Source organism: Pituophis catenifer, unplaced genomic scaffold (genome assembly GCF_029215685.1).
Source record: "Pituophis catenifer annectens isolate HBS135680 unplaced genomic scaffold, rPitCat1.0.hap2 SCAF_2, whole genome shotgun sequence".
Taxonomy (NCBI): domain Eukaryota; kingdom Metazoa; phylum Chordata; class Lepidosauria; order Squamata; family Colubridae; genus Pituophis; species Pituophis catenifer.
Genome location: NW_027256882.1, coordinates 49199320 through 49224489, shown reverse-complemented (window position 1 = coordinate 49224489; position 25170 = coordinate 49199320). Strand labels below are relative to the sequence as shown.

General features: G+C 36.1%; 1 protein-coding gene across 2 annotated transcripts in view; it reads right to left on the bottom strand.

Moving 5' to 3' along the window:
- Window positions 1–5084: 5084 nt before the first annotated feature.
- PTPRG (protein tyrosine phosphatase receptor type G) overlaps window positions 5085–25170 on the bottom strand; it is a 759142-nt gene continuing 739056 nt past the window's right edge. For both annotated transcript variants that reach the window (XM_070936839.1, XM_070936840.1), the window contains 12 exons: window positions 24959–25093; window positions 22871–23004; window positions 21826–21999; window positions 19348–19483; window positions 17661–17807; window positions 15425–15518; window positions 14525–14601; window positions 13085–13213; window positions 12339–12485; window positions 7864–8006; window positions 7020–7155; window positions 5085–5231 (listed from right to left, as the gene is read on the bottom strand). In XM_070936839.1, coding sequence (XP_070792940.1) covers window positions 5085–5231; window positions 7020–7155; window positions 7864–8006; window positions 12339–12485; window positions 13085–13213; window positions 14525–14601; window positions 15425–15518; window positions 17661–17807; window positions 19348–19483; window positions 21826–21999; window positions 22871–23004; window positions 24959–25093 — 1599 coding nt within the window. The remainder of the gene's footprint in view (window positions 5232–7019; window positions 7156–7863; window positions 8007–12338; window positions 12486–13084; window positions 13214–14524; window positions 14602–15424; window positions 15519–17660; window positions 17808–19347; window positions 19484–21825; window positions 22000–22870; window positions 23005–24958; window positions 25094–25170) is intronic.

Here is a 25170-nt window from a genome sequence, read left to right as displayed (position 1 = left end):
GCTGACTAGAGGGAGCCAGAGAGAACTAAAGATTACAGTGAAAGGAGAAAAGAATTATTAAAATACTGGAGCAATATTATTTGAATGTAGGATTCAAGGATAGTTGGGAACAATGCACTCAGAAATTACTCTTAAGATTGCTATTATAAAAATGGATTTTAAAGGGGCAATAGAAGAGGAACAGATTTTATTGGACAAAATAGAGGCTGAGTGCTGATTTGAATGTGGATCTGAAAGTGGATTTACAAATGCCGGACTGCAAGAATAATATGGAAAAAGATGCCATAATGAATTTAAAAATGAAACTGGCTGATATCTTTAATTAAATGGGACATATGACTAAATCTGAAGAGTGATAACTTTCTGGATAACTTTCAAAGTTCTTGGGTAACTTTCTTATCTTGGATTTACAAAAGAGACAAATTATACTAATGAAGGAGTTTCTGAGGAGACAAAGAAGAAATAAGAAATCAGTTGGAGGGACATCATTTGAAGGGATTAAAAATATCAAGATTTAAAAAAAATTAATGGAAGAAATATAAGATTTATTTGATCAAGTTTAAAATATATATATTGTTTTCAGGTTAATGGATTTTTTTTTGACTAGGACCAAATGACAAAGCTTTAAAGATTTGTTTATAGAGAATAGATAAGAGATGAGAAAAAATTTCTTTTGTTATATTTTTAGAGAAAATGATAACATGTTAAAAGAATGTAAAATTGATTTATTTGATTAAAAAGGTAAAGGAGTCCCTGCAGATTTTACTCCTCTAGTCGTTGCCAACTAGGGGACGGTGCTCATCTCCATTTCAAGGCTGTTGAGCCAGTGCTGTCTGAAGACATTTTGATGGTCATGTGGATAGCATGACATCATGGACTACTGTTACTTATTCCATTAAGGTTAAAATATATATTTTATTTATCCCTGGTAGATCTTAATTGACTTTTGCTGATTGGGACTGAATGACAAGATTTGACAATTTGTCTTTTCATAAGAGATGAGATAGGGAAGAGGAGAGCTTTTATTGAAATATCAGAGAAGGCAATAAATTACTGAAGCTGCCTATACTGGTATGGAAGGAGGGGAGAGTCATTTCTTTATGTATACTTTTTATTTTTTTTTACTCTATTTTTTCTTTTCTCTGCACTTTTTATTTTTTATGTTCTTATTTTGCATTATTTTTATATTTTTATATATTTTTATATTTTAAATTATTATAAAAAAGCAAATGGCACTGACTTTGAAAACCATCTTGCTTCAGTAGATACAGATCTAATTTAAGCTTACGATTCACATTCAGATTTACTGTTAGGAAATAGTGATTTAAGTGTCGTGCGCATTAAGCGTCGAGCACATTCATTCCTTTCCATCAAAATCAAAAATTCAACTGAAAATAGAAAAACAAATCAAAAACACTTTTTTTTATCCGTGGAACCAATAATTTTTTTGACATAATTTGGGTGGGATGCTATTGAAATTGTGATTGTGTTTAATAGTTGTAATTTTCTGAACAATGTTCATTAATGGTAGTTGCACTGCAGTCCTTGATGCTTCTTAGTCCTAATAGATGCAATACAAATTTAATTTAATTTAATTAATTTATTTATTTATAAAATTTATTGGCTGCCCATTTTACCATAGGGTAATTCTGGAGGACTTATAATTACATTCAGTTAAAACAAAAAAGTTAAAATCAAACCTTAAAACCAAAGACACATGGGCAGGGCAGGAGCGGAGTGAGGGGGGGAGATAATCAACCACCTCCATTGCCCTGATCCCCCACTGGGGCCCCAAGCTGACTGCCACACCCATATCTTTAGGCCCTTAAAAAAATAGCGTTGGGACACAGAATGGCATAAAAAAGTATTAGGATGATGTACAATTTATGAAAATGCAGTAGAACTGATACTGTGCAGTATTTTAATTGGGAAGATTGTAGCCATCAAATGGCTTTTAGTGTGATATGTGTATGGTTCTTATAACGTTATGAAATTCATTTACCTCAGTATCAAAGAAAGGCTCACAACAGAATTTAGCAAATTTTGGGGATTTTCTTTAACCCCACATTAATAATTTGAACAGCAAATTTAAATGGGCAGCAGTATCTGTCACTTATTTTTATGATTGTACTTACATGCCATAATGTTAGTGTAGCTCTCACTTTGCTGGATATTTTCCTTGCTTTATTAAATCTTCCCATTTTTAAAATACATTTAAGGACAATATATTTTAAGAAATAGTTTTGTTTTTATGCATATAGTATTTAGATTTGATTGGTGGAGAGAATATTACTGTGTATGTGTGTGTGTGTATATATCTATGACAGTAGCCACAACTTAATTAAGAATTAAGGTCATCCAGTTCCTTGAGATTTAGTTGTGAAATGTTTAAAAAATGGTGGTGGTTGATGTAAAACTGATTTGTTCATTATTAGGAATCTTTAAAAATGGGATTGCCAGCTTTCAATGGATATAAGGTCGCAAAACTCTATTTTATCAATGGGGTGGGCATTTATATCTGCTAAGAATGTGTGCATTTTATTTTGAATAGCTAATATTCTAATTATATTTATTTACATTAACCTTTTTTAAGGAAAGTAGTAGTTTTATTCTGCAAACATGTATAACAAGAAGAGCAAGGACTGCATAGAAGACCTCACTATTGCATAATAGATCCTATGTTATAATTTTTGTAGCAATGGTTGGAGCTGTTTAATGCAATTAATACTAGACTGATTATGTTTTGGAACATGAAAATTACAGAATTTTCAATATGCTTTAGAGGAACTATTCAAAGTATGTTTTGTTAAGGAAGAAATGAAGGTATAGGATATACAATGATCTTGTTCTTACTGAGTTAATAAATGTTTGGAATATACCATTTTAAAATTGGAATTGATACAATAGGGAAAATAATAACTTTTCAAATACCTAGGAAAATGCTAAGTTATAACTGATTCTGTGATTCCTTGTATGGGCTAGGAACTCCTGCCTTAAATGGAGGACTATCTGACAACCCATTTCTTGCGTACAGTCCAGTTTTTATCTATTTTTACCAATTACAGTAAATTTTTGTTTTGACTAATTCTGGATTCCTTTTCCATAAGTGCAGCCACTTCTACTCTGACAGCTCAACAGAGAACATTTAGATGAGGCAACTTCACTTTGGTTTGTTACAGTCCATTTTCATACCTTGTTACTCTAGTTTGAATTGGAAACAGAGATAAATAAACCTCACTCATTCAGAGAACACACAAAACTGCTTTTTGTTTGAGCTAATTCAGATAGCCATTAGGTTGGAATCTAATGGCTTTCCTGAAAACATCTACTTGTCTGTTCTCTGATGCTTGAGGAGCTCTCGGGAGTAGCAATCAAAAGTGCAAAGGAGGCTTTCTTTAGCTATGAAAATGAATGCTGTCCTATCTACTGAGTTACTCTACATCTTCAGCTTATATAAGAAGATTGTATTTCACTAGAAGCTAGTTCATTTCTCATTTGTGCAATGTAAAAACATAGGAAAAGCAGTACTGATAAAGATCAAAGGCTATCTCTTCCACCAGTACCAATGTCACGTCCGGAAGCAGAATATAAGCAAAAATAGTATTGTCCCCATCATTTCCCCCAGTAACTGAAACTGAGAAGCCCGTTGCTTCTGATACTGGAGATAATATGTAGCCTTCATACTGAGTAGCCATTGATTCTCCATGAATTTGTTTCATAAAAGCCATGTAAGGGGACCGTATATTCAACTGAACTTCACAAATCGTTTGGAAAGCACAACTTTTTAAAGTAATTTGAAACAAAAAATTAAATGTTAAAAGATAATGAGTAGATTTTTTTTTTCCAAAGGAAGTGAAACATATTAAAGTTGTAATCCTATATACATTGATTCAGTGTAATTTACTTTTGAGTAGACATATAGGATTATTTTGTAGATTATTATGTATAGTATTGAAAAATGAAATTATGAAATTGGGAAGTACATACTAATCAATTGTGTTAAAAAAAGAGGAAGAGTGTAATCTTATAGGTAGTTTTTTTATTAGATCGCTTCACCAGTAATATGGATCAGTACGTTTTAGCACTAGAGTATGAAAATTACACACCTGTAAAAACGGCATCTAACAGCTATGAAATTAAGAAATTCTTTTCTCCATCATATAACATACTGTAAAGACAGTGGTTCCGTTCCAGAAACTTAAGGAACTATACATGTAATGTGAATTGTATATGAATTGGAAATATTGCTAAATACTTTTGGAATAAAATGATCTGATTGAACATTGTTGCACTGTAATTAACTTGTTCATCGTGGAAATATGATCAAAATATTTTCTTGAAATGAGAATGCGATTAAAAACACCTGGGGATTAATGAAAGTATAAATTCGAGATCTGAAATTGAATCACAAATCTGAGTTGCTTTGCATTTTGGGAATATAATTTTATGTGTTTCATAGAAAACACTTCATTGAACTTTATGAAGTCAAAAGAGGAATTCCAGACAATGCAGAGCAACTGTTAAACTGAATTTCAGTAGCTTTCCAAAATTTATCTAGCGATCACTAGCTTGAGAGAAAATGAAGAACACTACTCATCCATGTTACTGGAAAACAAAAGAACTATAACAGTATGCAAATTAAACAATGAATATTGGAATATGTCAAGGGTACAGCATTTTTTTAATGTGAATAAAAAATATTTCTCTGGCCTAGCATCCAAGATTGTAAAGCCAAGGCTTATGAGAATTAATTAAACATCATGGTATTTCAACTAATAAGTAGTGTTGTCATGGAATGTCATCAGGATTTGTTTGTTTTCTTTTGTATTATATCTCTACAGGCAGTTAACACTGATCATATAGTGCAAACTAGATAAAATTGTGTTTCACTGTGTGAAATAAACAGAGGTGCAAATGCTCAGTAGGATACCATTAAGACGTAAAATGGCAAAAATAAATATCAAAACTTTTTATCAGTGTAAAAAAGTAATTGGGTTATTGTATAACCTAGAGTCTGGCAAAAAAGGCCTCAAAAAGTTCAGTCTTCAGAAATTCCACAAATTAAGTGCCTTTAAGTATTCCTTTTAGACAAGAGATTCCATACTTTCTGCAGGATCTGATTCTTCACTGGCCATAACAACACCATTTTTGTCCATTGCCATGGGGCCATTTCCATTTTCTTTAGTGCTGATCAGGCTTAGCATTGCTTTGTAAAGAAATTGGTACTGGTCCTGGAATTAAAAAGATCAAAAGGTGTTAAAACTACCTAAGGTTTAAGCAAGCAGAAGGTTTTTATTTATTAATTAAATTTTTATGCCAGACCTTATTGATACAGCAACTCTGTATTATAATATAATAAAATAAAAAGGTAATACAAGACAGAATTGGAAGAATTAAATAGGAAAGCAAAAACCCAAGACAATGGGCAACTTGGGAGTGAGGATCTTCTCTACCCTGTCAGCTACCCTCAAAGTGCATGCCCCACTGGAGCTCCGGGCCAGGTAGCAGAATGTGGGGGCAATCTTCACTTCCTAAATTTCATGTCTAAATTTTGATCACATGACCATGGGGGTTGCTGCAATGGTGGTAAGTATGAAAAACAGTTATATTTGACTTTTTTCAGTGCTGGTGTAACTTCAAATGGTCAAATGGTCACTAAATGAACTATTGTAAGTGGAGGACTACCTGTAATGACCAACTGAATTGGACCCAGAAGCAAACAGGCAATCACTGCAGTATCACATGTGCCACCCAAAGGGCCAGTAGAAATGTCCATGTTGCTATGTTTTATTTTATGTCCAGATTGGATTTTCCAGGTGATTCAGTTTTGCCTGTTAAGATTCCAGTTGGAGCCCAAAGATGGGTTTGTTTTTTTACTCTTCATACAACTCAGTAAGCTTTACATTATGGTGTAACACTCCTCAAAATGGGGCAATGGTTTGTCTTTCATTTTTTAAAATAATTTATGTAAAACTATACTGTAATACATCACAATTTTCTTCAGTGTGTTTCCATTCACCTTCAATCATTAATTAGGGCATGTATAAATTGATCTTGTCCTGCCATTGAACAAGACTGCTTGCTTGCATGCATGAAGTCTCCAATAAAAAGCCTCTACAGGATAATATGAAAGAGAAGGTATGTTCACCTTATAGCAGGGGTGTCAAACTCAAGGCCTGCGGTCCAGATCCAACCCACGTAGTGCTTAGATCTGGCCCACAGGACCGCCCTGGGAACAGCGAAGGACCAACCCGTAGTGCCTCTGACAGCAAAAATGGCAAAAACCTCGGGAGGGCCTCCTGTAACCCTCTGCCAGTGAAAACTGAGCTCGCAAGAGCCGCACGTGGCTCTCCTGAGCTCCATTTTCGCTGGCAGAGCGCTCGGGCCACCACAGGCACCCCCAAGATGAGTGATGTTGAGTTGGCCACGCTGACCCTCTGGCCCCTGAGGTCAAACACAACCCTGATGCGGCCCTCAATGAAATCGAGTTTTACACCCCTGCCCTACAAAGTCCCTAAAGTTCCATATTGGTGAAGAATAGCTCTTAGGATAGAATCCAATTATTTTATAAGACGGAACTTCTTTCAGTAGAAAAGTAGAAGAGCCTTCAGAATAAATTATGGGAGAATAAATTATGCTTAAATAATTATATTTAAGTAATAATAATTACATTTATGTACTATTAAATTTATTTGCTGCCCATCTCACTCTGCAAAGCGACTCTTGGATCCATTAATGGAAAAAGAGCACAATTTCACAGTTCAGCTGTGCATATGACTAGGCAACATCACATGGCGAAATCCCACAAGAAAAGCAGGAGAAAAATATTTATGTATCATATTTGTACAGCCACCCATCTTACATGAAATGACTCTGAAGAGCCAACAGAATATAATTTAAAAAATAATATATTTGAACCAATATGACAAGAATTTAGAATCCTATGCAAAGATTTCAATTGTTCTTATTTTTTGTTGAATGATTTCTTTGTAAACCACAACTATCTTTCCCAAACTTACAATGTCTGTAAATACTCCAGGCCTCATCAGATTGATCATTTTTGCCACCTGGAAAACATCAACAGCATTTTCATTCTCCAGTTGCTGAGACAGGGTAGTCAGAGCACATAATGTTCCAGCTGCCACTGCTCCATACCTGCAAAACCAAAAAATAATTTTATTTCCTATAAAAGATCCAGGGTATGTCTTATCATGCTGAACGGAAACTTTTATGTCTCTTATGTCAACTTTAATTTTTCTTGGATTTCCCCCTGAGTTTTTGTCAAGTATTTATTCTCGAAGGAATAAAACAAGGGATGATAAGGATGGGGGCACATATGGAAAAATATATTTTCTGCTACATTTCCTCAGAATGCAATTAAAAACTGAAATTATACCTTAAAACATGAAAATAAACTTCAGTGAATATAACAAATACTAGAAAGGATTTACCAAAGAGATAACCTTGCACTGTTAAAAACAAGTTTGATTTTTTGGGGGGGTCTGACAAAATGCTCAAATCAATAACTAAGCTAATTTTGAAACAATTTTTAACATGGCAAGCTCAGTCAAATGACTACAAACTAGATGAACATTAAAATTAGCCATGTCTTAAAGCAAATTGGAAAAATATCTCTAATATTATAGCTTTGTAAGTCATGGAACAATAAAAACATTTAAAAACCACTCTATTTGTAGTAAATTGGATACAGAAGAATATTTATGAAACTTTAAAAACAATTCTAATATTCCTAGAGAAGTCAATAATACCTTTCACCTCCCTGCTAGATGAAAATTCACAAGATTTTATATTTCTTATATTTTTTCCAATCTTTATAAAAATTAACTCAGTGAATATACATACTCATCATGAATGATGGTTGGGCCATCTCTTGTTAAGGCCTCTTCCTTGATTATATTGATAAGCTCAAAGGTACTGCTGATTGGGGCATCTGGATTTGGCCATTTGGGGCACTGAAAGTGGCGAACTTCCAAAACATAATCATCCTGAAATAAAAATCAGCCCAACTATTGACCATTTTAATTACATTTCTACAGTTGAAATAACTAAATTTTATACCTTCAGCCCCAACAGTATATATATTTTTCAATATTTTTTTTGGAAGGAGATGCTAAGATGGTTCCTTTTACAAGTTTCTGCTACAGACCAGCCTTATTTTCCCCGATCCAATCCCCACCCCCTGCCTTCAAAGTGTTGTCCAGCGGCACAAAGGAAAAAAAGGAAGGAAAGGAAAAAACCCAGATAATAATATTAGGATTTAAAACGCCAGTAAGGAAGTGAAACAATGAGAATCAACTCCCATTTCCCCAATGGACAGCATATACTTTGACTACCCTGTCTTAAGTAGAGGAGCACAGAAGATAACTTCTCCCATAGGAGTCCCCTGGATCCTTTACAACCACATTACTTAACAGCAATCCTTTGATGGAGGAAGAACAAGTATTTATCTCTCCAAGAAATCAGAAATGAATTCATGTATGTTGCTAAAGAATGTTCCAATCTCATCAGTTGTACAGAGTCAGGTCCAGAAATATTGGGACATCGACACAATTCTAACATCTTTGGCTCTATACACCACCACAATGGAGTTGGAATGAAACAAACACAATGCGCGTTAACTGCAGACTGTCAGCTTTAATTTGAGGGTATGTACATCCAACTCAGGTGAACGGTGTAGGACTTACAGCAGTTTGTATATGTGCCTCCCACTTGTTAAGGGACCAAAAGTAATGGGACAATTGGCTTCTCAGCTGTTCCATGGCCAGGTGTGTGATATTCCCTCATTACCCCAATTACAATGTGCAGATAAAAGGCCCAGAGTTCATTTCAAGTGTGCTATTTGCATTTGGAATCTGTTGCTGTCAACTCTCAAGATGAGATCCAAAGAGCTGTCACTATCAATGAAGCAAGCCATCATTAGGCTGAAGAAACAAAACAAATCCATCAGAGAGATAGCAAGAACATTAGGCGTGGCCAAAACAACTATTTGAAACATTCTCAAAAAGAAGGAATGCACTAGTGAGCTCAGCAACACCAAAAGACCTGGGAGACCACGGAAAACAAGTGTGGTGGATGACCAAAGAATTCTTTCCCTGGTGAAGAAAACACCCTTCACAACAGTTGGCCAGATCAAGAACACTCTCCAGGAGGTAGGTGTATGTGTGTCGAAGTCAACAATCAAGAGAAGACTTCACCAGAGTGAATACAGAGGGTTCACCACAAGATGTAAACCATTGGTGAGCCTCAAAAACAGGAAGGCCAGATTAGAGTTTGCCAAACAACATCTAACAAAGCCTTCACAGTTCTGGAACAAGATCCTATGGACAGATGAGACCAAGATCAACTTGTACCAGAGTGATGGGAAGAGAAGAGTATGGAGAAGGAAAGGAATTGCTCATGATCCTAAGCATACCACCTCATCAGTGAAGCATGGTGGTGGTAGTGTCATGGCATGGGCATGTATGGCTGCCAATGGAACTGGTTCTCTTGTATTTATTGATGATGTGACTGCTGACAAAATCAGCCGGATGAATTCTGAAGTGTTTCGGGCAATATTATCTGCTCACATTCAGCCAAATGCTGCAGAACTCATTGGATGGTGCTTCACAGTGCAGATGGACAATGACCCAAAGCATACTGCAAAAGCAACCAAAGAGTTTTTGAAGGGACAGAAGTGGAATGTTATGCAATGGCCAAGTCAATCACCTGACCTGAATCCCATTGAGCATGCATTTCACTTGCTGAAGACAAAACTGAAGGGAAAATGCCCCAAGAACAAGCAGGAACTGAAGACAGTTGCAGTAGAGGCCTGGCAGAGCATTACCAGGGATGAAACCCAGCGTCTGGTGATGTCTATGCGTTCCAGACTTCAGGCTGTGATTGACTGCAAAGGATTTGCAACCAAGTATTAAGAAGGGAAAGTTTGATTTATGATTATTATTCTGTCCCATTACTTTTGGTCCCTTAACAAGTGGGAGGTACATATACAAACTGCTGTAAGTCCTACACCGTTCACCTGAGTTGGATGTACATACCCTCAAATTAAAGCTGACAGTCTGCAGTTAACGCACATTGTGTTTGTTTCATTCCAACTCCCTTGTGGTGGTGTATAGAGCCAAAGATGTTAGAATTGTGTCGATGTCCCAATATTTCTGGACCTGACTGTATATATATATATAGAAAATGCTACTGTGTTGTAAAAATCTTTTTTTTTAACTCTTCCCCAATATTACTAGAAAGAAAAAAAGGTGATTCTTAGTAGCATCTAATGGTTGTTATGACCGCTCTTTGCTCATCAAGAGCCTTGGTGGCGCAGCAGACTAAAGTGCTGTTAAGTAGCACCAGCTGCCTGCAATTACTGCAAGTTCAAATCTCACCAGGCTTAAGGTTGACTCAGCCTTCCATCCTTTCGAGGTAGATAAAATGAAGACCCGGATTGTGGGGGCAATAAGCTGACTTTGTATAAAAAAGAACACCGTTTAGGGGGGGCCGAAAGCCCTACTAAGCAGGTATATACAAAAGTATGAAGGCTATTGCTTAACGCATTGTAAACTGCCTTGAGTCTCTGAAGAAGGGCGGCATATAAATCGAACCAATAAATAAATAAATAAACTTTGGGGGATATACTCCAGTTGTTATAGTGATATCACTGAAGTTGCTCATACCCTATTTTCTAAAATTTAGGTGACATTTCTGCATCAAATTCCTCTTAAGGATGTTGCATGTCCTTAAATCTACTGTATGCTGAGTCCAAATATAATATCTAGACAATTAGGATGGCTAGATTACACTCATACTGCATATTTATTACGTGTGAACATCCAGATGCAATTATTTATTACACCATTGCAAGAAACACAAAAGGCAAATCAACTAACAAAATAAGGAACCGTGTTATGTTTTAATTATTTAAAAATAAAATAAAGATTTGTAACTCAGGGTGGAAATGAGAGGTCCTTGCTGCTCTCTGAATTTGGTTGTTTCCTTCCAGATGTTTCATTGCTCAAACTAGATAACAATACACTGATAATGTTAACTAGTTTGGGTAATGCAATGTCTGCAAGAAAAAAAAAAAACAAGCTCAGAGAGCACTAAGGACTCCTAATTAAAAATAAAATAATAACATAGAAGTAGCACTTGATTATACAGTATATTAGTCCCAAATGTCAAATAATCAGTCAGCTAAAGATCCATACATATTGTCAGGGTTCCAAGTAACACCCCCAACGAAAGAAGACTCCGAGGCTAGACGTTTCTCAAAGTTCCATTGTATTAGAGATGTCATATTGGCACCTCTGGGAAAACCCAAATCTGAAAGCTTCTAGGTTTTCCCCACCCAAAAGAATGTCCAAGTCCCTCCCCCTGCACCCAACATGTCCATCACATGGTCCAATCAATGCACCGTCCCAACTGGAGATGCCTCTCAGTCATGCCACTCCAGGTGCAGGACAAGATGTCCTTGACTCTCTGAGAAAGGAATGTTATTATGGCTAGATATCTCCACCACTCATGCAATCCCCCCTCCCAGTTTCCCATAGCATCAAGTGTGGCAGCCCTGAAGATCCAAAGAAAAAGACATCCTGGCATTTTGCTGCAGAACATAACAAAACGTGTTAAATATTTTTGAAACAACAGCTTAGCTTTTCTGTAGCCGTTCCAAATGTCTTTCTTTTTTTAAAAAAAAATCAATATGAGCTCAGTTTCTTTTATAGAAAGCATTATATAAATGTATATATCACTCATTTGTGATTTGAGATGACTGAACGGCTAATAATTAGAAGTAATTTCTTCATTGTAGCATATATTCCAAAATTGCATGGAATGTGGAAAACATTTTAGTAAATCTAAATTTACTAACGAGGAATATTAACATTTGAACCAAAACCTGACTGTTGCTTTATCTCAATCCCATGTAGGACAAATTACCAATTAAATTGCTCTCTACAGGATCTGGCAGAACAGCTAGTGAGTATACCTCATAACATTTCTAAAGGAAAGTTTTAAAAACATTTTTTTTTAAAAAACCTGGGACCTCAAACCTGCTGTGTTTTTGTTTGAGAAGTCATTTCATGCTTAGTTCTTAAGTAAAAGCTTCAATATTATAGCTTTCTATGGAAATGGCATTCCGCAGGCAAAATTGGGATACTATAGAAACAATCTCTGAGAAGGAAGAAAATGATATTAAGACCTTCGTGACCAAAGACAGACATCTGTCCGTATCCCATTCCAAATCATTCATCTCGAATATTAACCAACATCAGCAGGAGTTTGAATGGCAAGCAGACTTCAGATTCACCTCTGGAAGATGTTGTACATACCTGAGTAGCCTCAAGGATAAAGTCATGGATGATGATCTGCTCCTCGTTAGAGAGGCACAGCCGGTCCTTGCTGATAAGGGTGACGGTAAATGCCTCGCAGTTCATGGATTCTTCCCGGCTTGGCCAGTATACAAACTCATCTTCTGCCTGAAGACAATTGAATCAAACGGAAGACATTTGGAATATATTGCTTTAATCTTTAAACAGGTAGAATTCACCAGATCAAAACTTCATTTAATAGGCACATCACAGCAAATCTTATAACCTGTAATTTTACAACATCTATATATGATCCACATTTAAATGGGTAACATTTTCCCAGAAATACAGGTACCAATATATAATTATGTATTGTTCCATAACGCCATATGCCAGGTATTGCTGTAAAATACAATTATCTTATTTGTTTTCTATCTATAAAGCCATTTAGGTGTTGTTTCAAAATTTTAAGTTTTTTAAAAAATATTTTCATGTAAAACATCAGTAGATATTCCTTATTGCTGCTTGATATGTAATATCAATTACATATCAATTTCATATACTGTTGCTGAAAGAAGTACAAATTTTCCTGTGCTCAGCTATCTTTTTCCCAGATGCTCCCAAACTTCTCTGCATAATCTGGATTACAAAATTGTATTGTTTGGCTATAATTTTCATTGAAATAGAGGGAGGAGTAGGTAAATAACCTGATTGTTTCTTATTGGGCTACCATACGAATATGCAGCATATGAAATGAAATAACTTACTAAACTCTGGTTATCTGGAAGCATGACAATGATCTGTGCGTTGTGATCCCAGATCATTCTCCAGAAGTCTTTAGTTGTATGTGGCAGGGGGTGCTGTGTTATGATGAACTCATTGCTCCGATAGTAGCCCTTTAAAAGAAACAACCAGCATGAATGGAATAGTTTTGAAACATTAATCACTTTGGGTGAAGACAAAAATAATTAAATTGCTAAATTTTAACAAAAATTACTGGTTAATTTATCTGAATAACAATACTGAAGAACATTATATATTATTTTACTTGTGTTTTTGTTTTGTTTGTAGAGGTTTTGTAATGTTGTTTTTATATGGATTATTCTTAGCCATCCCAAAGTCAGTCAGTCAGTCAGTCAGTCAGTCAGTCAGTCAGTCAGTCAGTCAGTCTCAGTCTCTCTCTCTCTCTCTTTCTGCCATATAAAATTTTAAAATAAACTTTAAAGAAAACTATAAATGTGGTATTCTTAAGTGAATGGATTCTACCAGAAATTATAAATTTCAGAATATATGCTAACATGATCAACTGTACTTTAAAGAAATAAATAGGGGAACTATTGTTTTCAAATAATAGGAACAAATCACTTTTTGATTAAGTGTCATTTAGCATATTTTTACACAGATTCCTGCACTAGAATTTATTGCTTATGTATCACTTGGTTTTCAATGCTACTGTCAACTCGCGAAGCTTTTCCTGATCTGCTCCCGAATTGCCATAGGCAGCGGGATGGGAAACTGCACCGAGGAATTCACACCTCAGTCAAAACAAAACATATCCTTGCCAGCTGAAGTCAAGGCCATCTCCACAGAGACCCACAACGGCCGGACGGAATGACTTCTATGACCCGTGAAATTGCTTCGTTGGGGAATGTGAATGTGTCACACACCTTGGGGGGGAGGGGGCAACAGAGTAGAGGCAAGGTACACAGTGGGTGAAGTCAGAGCTGCTTCACCTAGGTCTTATCGACATGGCGCTCCTAATAAATAACTGGATTTTTCTTGCACTATAGCTTGAGGCTCCTGATTTTATTAGGGCATTGGTTGGAACCCTGACAGCTATTTCAATCTAACAACTGTAAGCAGTTTAAAATGAGACATGTAGAACAATAGTGAACATATTAAGCCTAGATAACTGGCATAATTTATTATTTTTGAACATACAATCAATTCCTATAGGGTTGAAATAACTTTTTAACTACTGCTTCCAAGGGGCATAGGACAGACTGCCTTAATTTTTAATTTATGCAAACTAATTTTTTTAAAAAATTGTATGCAGAAATCTATAATGCTCAATACAGATCTCTTATTAAGCAAAGGAAACATATTTTTTAATGGAATACAAGACAGAACAATCTATAGAGACAGAACAATTGAATATTTGGTTGTTTTCTCTGGGTTTACTTAAACATAAATGATTATTATCTTACCATGATATACGAGGCATTAATATAATCAGTTCCCTTCATGCCAGGTAATGGTGCTAGTCCTACCCTTGCTCGCTCAGCTGCAGCATCAAACAAATAAATTATATGTCAAATAGATCTTAATCATCACAGTGGGATTATTTTAACAAAATCTAGTTTTCCCAGGATCTGATTTGGATGATAAAATAACACAGATTAAATCGATAAAAAATTCAAGTGAAAACGTAATTTCTGAAATAAAATCTTACTTGTACTCTGTTCTATTGTCAAAACCACCCAATGAAAACTAATTTACTCCATGAACCTCATTGAAAACAAGGATTTTCAAACTTTTTCAGCCTGTGGAATCAGTTAAAAAAAAATCCAGACTATCTGTTGCCTGCCTCGTAGACGTACATACCCAGCATTATCATCAGCACAAACAACCCCACCCTTTCCACTGTACCTCAAAAAAACCCAAACCCTGTTGGGGTGCCCTGTCCATGTTCAACTGAACATTTTTTGCTCTGGAAACGTTTTCAGGAAACTGTATGTAGACCATCCCTGGAAGACTGCATCTCTTTACTAGAATGCTTTTAGAATTTATGAAAATCATTAGCAGTTCTTTACTTTATGCAAGGACCAGTGTAACTGAATTATGCTACAGTATAAGTGTTCCAGAGCTATTCTATTTTGGTTAAAACCAAAAGTATTTGGCACAAGCCAACTTTTAATCAGGCATTTCAAATTCAAGTATTGGTGTTTGGTCTGTATGCAGGTTTATAGAAGAGTTCTAGTCAACCTTGACTCTGGAATATAAAGCAATTGAATTCATTTCCTGTTCCACTTAATGCAAATATACTTTAACAGTTAGTGGAATGAATTTATGCAGAGCAAGAATCAAATTCAAAGATGAGATCTTACATGGCACTACTGATGAGTTTCTGTTCTTCTCTTTGTTGCAATCTTTTTGGGCACTAAAGCATTCTATGTATTTTGCATTGCATTGCATAACCAGCTGCAAAATTTAAACAGAAAAGGAACAAGATTAATTCTTGATCGGTCTTATAAAACATAAACCTGCATATACTTTTCTATTTCTGGGGGGAAAAAAGAATGCTTAGAAAACCAACATGTATTGTCACTGTTAAAAGAATTCAGAATGCTAAAAATAATCAAACATTCTGCATTAAAATTATTTATACAAATATTTATTGGTTCTTGCCTATATAATTTTCATTTTTAAATAAATGAAATTTGATTTCATCTTAGTTTGACAAGTTCAGCTTAGCTTTTCCTGAAGATATAAAGTGAAAACATGTACAACAAAAACATGTCCCTTGAAAGTAAAACCTTTTATTTTGTAAAACATTAAACAAAGCTGCTCTTGACAAATTTTTCTTCCTACTTACTGTTACTGGGAATCTTAAACATTGCAATTAATATCAATTTATTTAGGATATCAATAAAAGAGAATATTTGTAGCTCAGGGTTGAAATGACCCCCTCCCATCTTACTTAGAATAATGTATTTCGTTTGTCAGATAAATTTTGTAATTTATCCATTGTGCAAAATGAATAGTGACCAATTTGTGGAACACTTTGCATATTAAGCCCCTTGCAAATGATTCCATAGCTGACTGATCCGGATAAACACATTTGGTATTTTCTGTGAAATTCTGTAAATTCTGTGATGATATGGACAAGATCATTGGATGGGTGAAATTATATCTATGCCTAAATCTTACCTTGTAGGCAATTTTAGGCAGCCAGTATGTGTTGTGAATGAATAGTAAATATCTGTTTGACTTTTTCCAAACTTCAAGGAAGTGACTGTGAAACTCTTTTTTTTTAAAAAAGTATCTTTTTATACTATCTATACTAAAAAGTATACAGTTGCAATACTGTACAGGTAGACCTCACATAATGACTGTCTGAAAAAGCAACTTTATGGCCTGCGGGCACATGATCGACATTTGAGTACTTTACAACTGACAGGCATTCCCATGGTCATGTGATTGCCACTTGTGGACTTCACAACTAGCAGTCAATGGAGAAGCTGGTGGTAAAATTGCAAGTTGCAATCACATGATGTCTTGCTTAACGATCAAATGGGAAGTGACATTATAAGCATCTCATGGTCATGTGATGCTTCACTCGGAGACAGCATCACTGAGCAATGGAGTTGCCAATCCCAATTGTGGTCCTTAAGCAAGGATTATCTATATCATTCCATTGGTAGGAAGAATGCATGCTGTGTTGCCCCCAGATGATAGCAGAAGAGCAAAAGACTGATGTTTATGATGATGTGCAATTTTTGGATACAATAAGACATTGTATCGATTACCGTATTTTTCAGAATATAAGACACACCTTTTTCCCCCCTAAAAGGGGTTGAAAATTTAGGTGCGTCTTATACACTGAACGTAGCCCCGTCCACCCACTGGCCCCCACTCTTTGGCTCTGCCTCATAGCAGTTACCTCCTTGCAAGCAAACAGCAAGAAAAAGCAGCTCCTTTCAGATTCAGCACAACCTAATTAGCACAAGTTGATTGGATCGGTCTCCCGACTCTCAGCTGATTTGCTCTCAGATGTTTTGCGCAGGGCTCTGCTGCTTGCTGCAAAGAGGTAAATTGCTGGAGCAGATTTTTTTCCCCTTGTGCTAATCAAGCTATGCTGAAAACAAAAATGAAAGTAAAGCAGGCTGTTTACTGCAACGAGGCAAAATTGCGCAGAGGCAGAGGGAGATTTCTTTTTCTTTTTTCCTCACCAAAAAAGGTAGGTGCGTCTTATACTCCGAAAAATATGGTATGTTAAGTATTTGAGAAGCTTAATGTAACCTATTTTAGTTAATAACATTGCACACACAAAGTAAATTCTACCCTTTTCCCTCTTGCTTGTGTAGTTAGGACACTGGGTTGGAAATTTGCAAGTCCATGTTTGAGACGCTAGTGCTGTCATCGGGTGGGGTTCCTTCGCTCCAAATCCTGCCGGGGTCATGAAAGGGGTCCCTAACTGGGTGTCTCCCAGGCAACGGTGATGTCACCGGCTAATCCTTTCAACCCAGAAGTGTCTCGGTGCTTCTGACATGAGTGCGATGCGATGTAGGTATAAACTTGAACTACTTTGATCAGATCCAAGCAGTGAAGGTCAAAATTTACCTTGAACTGTTTCTCTAGTCGAGTCTTGCCTCCAATGCCAGGTATGAGAATGCTGTTGACATAGCTATGTAGCTGATTGGCAGAAACTTCAGTCTCTTTCCCGAGAATGGCTTCCAACAAGGCATCATGAATGAAAACATACTGCTCCTAAGAGAAACAAAGAGAGATGGGCATGTATGGACTCTGTTCTGAATGAAATGCAAGTGCTTTTGAGTCATGCAAGACAGGTTATTTGCAACAACCTTGGACCAAATATTATCTACATATCTTTGATGATTCTATTTCCGGAGCATTTTTCCTTCTGTTTTTCTCCTCTGATTGATACCTTTTCCCCCAACATCTGTAATATTTCTTCCATTGTGTCTAACATAAATCGCCTCTCTCCGTTTACTTTGATCTAAGTAAAATAGAGTTATGAGTTTAAAAAAGTAGAATTATGGGATGACTTCTATCAACTTTTCTCTCTAACCTTTCTAAAAGGGCTGTGCATTTCAAATAATGCAAATAAAATCAATCTTGACAATATTTAAAGTGTTGAAATTTGAGGTCTGTATATTGTCCCCCCAACTTCATCCCAAATAATTTATTAAGCACTTAAGTTTATTCTGACTTTTACATATGATGACCAAAGTTGGAATTCAAAATTCTGTTCCTAGACAATGCAATTGTTAAATAAGTTGTGCCTAAATTTATGACCATGATTGCTGTGGTTGTTGAATGAATCACTGCAGTTAAGGGAATCTCATGATTGTTAAGGGACTCTGGCTTCACCTATTGACTTTGCTTGTTGGAAGCCATCTGGAAAGGTTTCAAATGGTGATCACATGACCTTGGGATGCTGCAACCATTGTAAATATATGCTGATTGCTAAGCACTCAAATTTTGATTTCATGACTGCAGGGAAGTTTTAATGGTTTTAAATGTGAGAAACAGTCATAAATCACTTTTTTTCAGTGCAGCTGTAAGTTTAAAGGATCAATAAAGGAATGGTTGTAAATTAAGGACTGGCTGAAAATGAAATATAATCTCTCTGAATAAACTCATTTATAAGTATGGATGTGTATATCTATGTGGTCACTAAGAATCAACATTAAGTTGATGGCACATAATCGGGTGGGCTCCTGGGGGCGCGGCAGGGTTTGGCCAATCCTCTAGCCAAGGTTTGACAAACCCCCAAATGCCACCCCTGGCTGGCCTTGCCCACCCCTCCCCTCCCCTGAGTCTCCACGCAGCCCGTTCATCATTCCAGGTAAGTGCAGTGGCCGCATGGAGTGTCTGGGAGGGCAAAGAATGAGCCTACCAGAGGTTCCGGACCCTGGGGGAAGCAGTTTTCGCCCTCCCAGAGGCTCGAGGAAAGCCTCTGGAGCCTGGGGAGGGCAAAAAAAACGCCCCCCCATCGTGGCGCAGGCGGCCAACTAGGCCATGCCCACTGTGGCCACGCCCACCCAGCAATGGGGCAGCGAACCCATTGCTAAAGGATCTGAAGCCCACCCCTGCACATAATGATTATATATACATACATACATACATACATACATACATATGCAAAACGAAGACACACTCAAAAAATTTAATCTGGAAATTGTGTTATTTTAGTATTAAGTGCAACAATCAAACTTCATATAACAAAATTTAGTTGATAGCAACTGACTGCAGGAATGACAATGAATATGTTTCTGATTCTTACCTCCGTCTGGACGAGGTAGTTGCGCTGTGTCCTGATGTGTTTCAGGAAACCCAAGACATTAACTGTGCTTTTGTCTTTTATTTGTTGCAGCATACTGTCTATTACAATGTAGGTACCAGTCCTGCCAACACCAGCACTAAACCCCAATCAAAAGAAAAGAAATAAAGCAGCAGAAAACATAATTAAACATTAAGAAAGAATGCCTCGACACTATTCCTAATTTTCATAGCAACCATGGAAGTGCTGTAAGCAATGTTCAACCTGAATGTCTTCAAATGGAATAGGATATGGCTCAGGATGCTGGGAGTAATCCCAAAATTGGCATCCTGGCATATGCTTTGGTGGTGAAACCAAGTTCTCTGGGGAATTTTGACAAAATGGCTTAAGGTATCCTAGGTTTATATCCTTTAGAGATCTCATTGCCAGCACTCCAAATGATACATGTAAATGGTTCTAGTATAAATTGTATTACTTCAACCAATAAACCTCTCTGTGGTTGATTAAATGTTTACTTTGCCAGAAGGACTTCAAGATTTTTCTTTGAAGATAAAAATGTCTTGTGTTTTCTTTCTCTTTCTCTTATGTTCAACTGTCAAGTGCCTCTCTCTTCCTTTATCTTTCTTCTCTAAGATCTTTATTTGCACGCTAACAAAATACTCTTTCATCACAGCCTTCACCTCACATTTAGGGATCTTCCTATGTCACAGCGCATATTAATGCGATTTTCAGGGAGGAACCAGCCCTGCAGAGGAAATACAGTATATGGAAGCTATTTCTCTACTAGTGAAAAACTCAGGATGATTCAAATTTGCTTTCTAGTTGTTCTATGATTACTGAGTTTCAATTTTAGATCAGGTTTTGGAATGCTTACTATTTTTTAATTTCAAAGCTGACTACATGGGAAAGCTTAGTTTGCAAATCAGTTAGAAACCAATTATAGTTGCACAGCAACTTCAGAATGAATGACACTCAGAACCGTGTTCTGTAATTTCCCCTTTTTGATATATCAAACATTTTCACTGTATATCATAATATTCTTTTCAATTCAGGAGAATGAACTTTACCAAAAAAAAAAAAAAAGGATGCAGAAAAAATTGAGTTCAAGTACTGATGATAAACCTTTTCAGATTGTTTCTTTTTTCAGAGTTATAAGAAAAAAAATACTGTTAAGAATGCTAATATCTAAATATCCAGGAAACCCAAGCTCTTTTTGGTAATCAGGATACATTCAGAAGCCTCACAAATGCAAGTATACATATTTCCCTGACAATGTGTTTTTTGTTTAGCTTTGTGCCTACTTATGATACAGTGCATTGTTTCCAGAATAATTTGTTAATAAAAAAATAAAAACCCAGTATCAGATGATATCATAAGTATGAGAGTGACTTAGAATGAAACCTTGGTTTAATCCTACATTCCATAAATGAGCTTAGAAAAATAATATAGTGTCTCAGACTCAAGTCTCTCTTTAATATGCGTTTTCTGTTACTGTGGTAAATGTAGCTATTTGTTTTGGTATTGAATGTCATCGTCATTAATGTTGCTAAATGCATTTAGACTCATGGTGATTTGTAAAAATGTCAGCAGTTAAAAGAACAGGTGATGGACATATAGACCTATTGTTGTAAATAAAAACCAAACCACAATTGCAACTGTATATTATTATTATTATTATTATTATTATTATTATTATTATTATTATTATTATTATTATTATTATATTTATTTATTTATTTATTTATTTATTTATTTATTTATTTGATTTGTATACCGCCCTACTCCCGAAGGACTCAGGGCGGTGAACAGCCAAACAATAAAATACATAAATACAAAAAATTTAAAAAACCAGATAAAATCGAATTAAATAGTTTTGGCCCTGACAAATTAAAACACCCCAATAATTTAAAACAGATTAAAATTTACATATTAAAAAAGAGGGAAAGGATTAGGCCAAGCCTGCCTGGTGGAATAAAAAGGTCTTCACAGCGCGGCGGAAGGTGTGCAGGTCCGGGATCCTTCGTATCTCCGGGGGGGAGCTCATTCCAGACAATAGGTGCCCCCATAGAGAAGGCCCTCCCCCTATTAATCTACACTAGGGGTGTCAAACTGGCGTCCTGCGGGCCGGATGCATCATGTGCAGGCCATGCCCACCCTAGCGATGCAAAGGCAAAAAAGTCACGATACGTCATGTGATATCACATGAGGTGGTGAGTTTGACATCCGTGATCCATTCTATGTTGTCAACAAGAATGGATTGACAATGTCCAAACCAGTGGTGGGTTGCCCCTGGTTCGGACCAGTTTGCAAGAACTGGTAGTAAAACCATCGGGAGTCCCCACCCACTGCCCCAAATGTCATCATCGGAGATCTGCGCATGTGCAGAAGCAAGGCGCGTGTGAGTGAAGTGCGTGTGTGCACGCGATCCCATTGCGAGCCAGTAGTAAAGATAAGTAGAACCCACCCCTGGTCCAAACATACCTGCAATGTACAATTACTGGACCCATCTCAGCAGTTCTGGCTGCAGAGGATCTTCTCACAAATGTCAGCACGGGAAGTGCATATTCAGGTACTCCCATGTCAGGCCACTGTGTGTAATGGTACTGAATGACTGTCCTTTCGTTTTGACGTCCTTTGGGATTCCCCTTTTGATCCGGAAGTCACGAAACATACAAGTAGAAAATATTAATATTAATTAACATCAAGGTTTCTTTGTGTTCACATTTTTCCTTTCCTGTTCAGATCTGTCTGGACACACCAAAGCAGAATAAACTCAATGGTGCTATAATTTAAGGATTTTATGTGAAAAAGGCTTGTAAAATCTAATATAATACTATTATCTAATAATTGAGATGCACTTTGCTTTACAAGGCAACCTGCTATGTAATTTCACATTATTGGACAGTTTATAAGCGATAGTTTCAAGTAAGTTCTTACAGCCTGACATGAATTGAAAATTGTCTCCTCCAAAATGCAACTGAGTAAGATAAAACTGATCTATGTCTTTCAGGTTCATAGCTGTATTTCACTTGAATTTAAGAGTTGTAAAAATTGGTCCTCCCAAAGTTACTGGACTACAATCTCTGTAATCCTTGACTATAATGATTGGATTGATAGGAAATGTATGTAAACTATTGGGCAATTTTTATACATTTTAAAAATCTAACAAAACTCAGACATAATCTTGTTTGTTTAATTTGCTTATTGTTGATGTTGAGCCCCCTCAGAAAACCATTACAGTAATTTATGATGTCTAATATAAATTCCTTGTTCAACAGTATCAAATTTGAAAATAAAGATGTTGATAAACTATTTTCTTTTTCATTCACTTGTAATTTCAATTATTGTACTCATTACAACAGCCATTAAACATTCTTAGCTTCATTGTACACTGTAGAGAGTCTCACGATCACAATAATCTTCAATACACTAACAATAGTGTATGTATGAATGAGTCACACTCAGTAGCGACATCCCAAATGGACATTTATTTTTGAACCAACGTAGTGTAATGATATTGCTCACTTTTTTCATTTTTGCATTCCTGACTGTGAAGCGGCGGACAGTGTAGCAAGCATGTACTTTTGTGCTCTTCAGTGTGACAATGATATGGCCATATTCCTCACTGTTTTCAGTTGGCCAATATTGGTCGCATTTTCTCTGAGGAAAGAAGAATAACATAAAATGTTAAAAGTCTGTGTGATGCCAGAGGACACTGAATTAAGGAGGATTCAATCAGAGATCTGGTTGAATAAAAGAGCTATATTCTCTTTTTTAGTTGTTCTGGAAAAATTATGTTTTTTTAACCCTTTGTTAAGGATTGTATTTTTATGGATAGGTTATTACATGTAACAATTGTTAGGACATTATTTGTGAAATATTGTTCATAATATAGATTATCTGATATACTTTTACACAAATTCATCAGTCCTGGTCTAATTTAATTTTTGTTAATGTCTTATATTTGCATATATTTTGTCATTTGTCTGGCTTTTATTTGTGCATGTTGTTTTCCAATGCTACTATGAATTGTATCGATTATAATTTTTATGGAATGATAAGAGTATATATAAAAATGAAGACAATGTCTGGAATTGAACTGGAATGTACCAGCTTCAAACTTAGTTCTCTAGGTCTTGTTTTACATGAGCTACAAAAATTTTGGAAGTGGTTTTTTAAAATTTCTTTTTCTAGCAGCAACCCAGTTCAGTCAATGTTAGCTAGTGAACCTTCTTTTTTGTCCCGTTGTTCTTTTAAGACAGAGGTCCCCAACCCCTGGGCTGCGGCCCGCTACCGGCCCGCAGCCAGTTTGGAACCAGTCACGCAAGTGGTGGGTGAGTGTGTGTGTGTGCGGAGTTCCATTTGCGTGACTGGCAGACATTCATGCTTGTGTGCACAGCTCCATATGTGTGAGTGGCGGATGTGTGTACTCGCATGGAGTTGCATGCGTGAGATCAGGTTTTGGAATGCTTACTATTTTTTAATTTTTTAATTTCAAAGCTGACTACATGGGAAAGCTTAGTTTGCAAATCAGTTAGAAACCAATTATAGTTGCACAGCAACTTCAGAATGAATGACACTCAGAACCGTGTTCTGTAATTTCCCCTTTTTGATATATCAAACATTTTCACTGTATATCATAATATTCTTTTCAATTCAGGAGAATGAACTTTACCAAAAAAAAAAAAAAAAGGATGCAGAAAAAATTGAGTTCAAGTACTGATGATAAACCTTTTCAGATTGTTTCTTTTTTCAGAGTTATAAGAAAAAAAATACTGTTAAGAATGCTAATATCTAAATATCCAGGAAACCCAAGCTCTTTTTGGTAATCAGGATACATTCAGAAGCCTCACAAATGCAAGTATACATATTTCCCTGACAATGTGTTTTTTGTTTAGCTTTGTGCCTACTTATGATACAGTGCATTGTTTCCAGAATAATTTGTTAATAAAAAAATAAAAACCCAGTATCAGATGATATCATAAGTATGAGAGTGACTTAGAATGAAACCTTGGTTTAATCCTACATTCCATAAATGAGCTTAGAAAAATAATATAGTGTCTCAGACTCAAGTCTCTCTTTAATATGCGTTTTCTGTTACTGTGGTAAATGTAGCTATTTGTTTTGGTATTGAATGTCATCGTCATTAATGTTGCTAAATGCATTTAGACTCATGGTGATTTGTAAAAATGTCAGCAGTTAAAAGAACAGGTGATGGACATATAGACCTATTGTTGTAAATAAAAACCAAACCACAATTGCAACTGTATATTATTATTATTATTATTATAGCACACTCGCCTAACCTTGCATGGAACCCTCTTCTCTCCTCTCCCCTGCTGGTCCACTTAGGAACTCCTGGCAAATGGTGTTGGTTATATTAATTAAATACTGTGTTATGCAGGAAATAAATTACTTTCATGCTGTGTCTGTTAGAGGTTACCCATGAGCAGAAATGAGATCTGCTTCAAATAGTGATTTATTATTACAGTTTACCTTACAATGAAACCAATGCAACTCCTTAACAAAACTGAAAAAAAGATCACACATCTCGCAGAATTTTCACAGAACTGAGAAACATCTTATGGTAATAAATGTAGGCTATTCCACTTACTCTTCCTTTTTCCACAAGATTTGTAATCATGATAATAATTCCAGTGTTTTGCTCCCAAATCATTCTCCAAAAATCTTCAAATGTTGACTTTAAAGGGCCCTGGGTGGCAATGTAGGCTTTCGCTTTGTTGTAACCCTTCAAAGGAAATCACAATAGTATGTAAGATAAAAGTATCTGCAATAGCAATCATATTAATAATGTATACCTCTCCG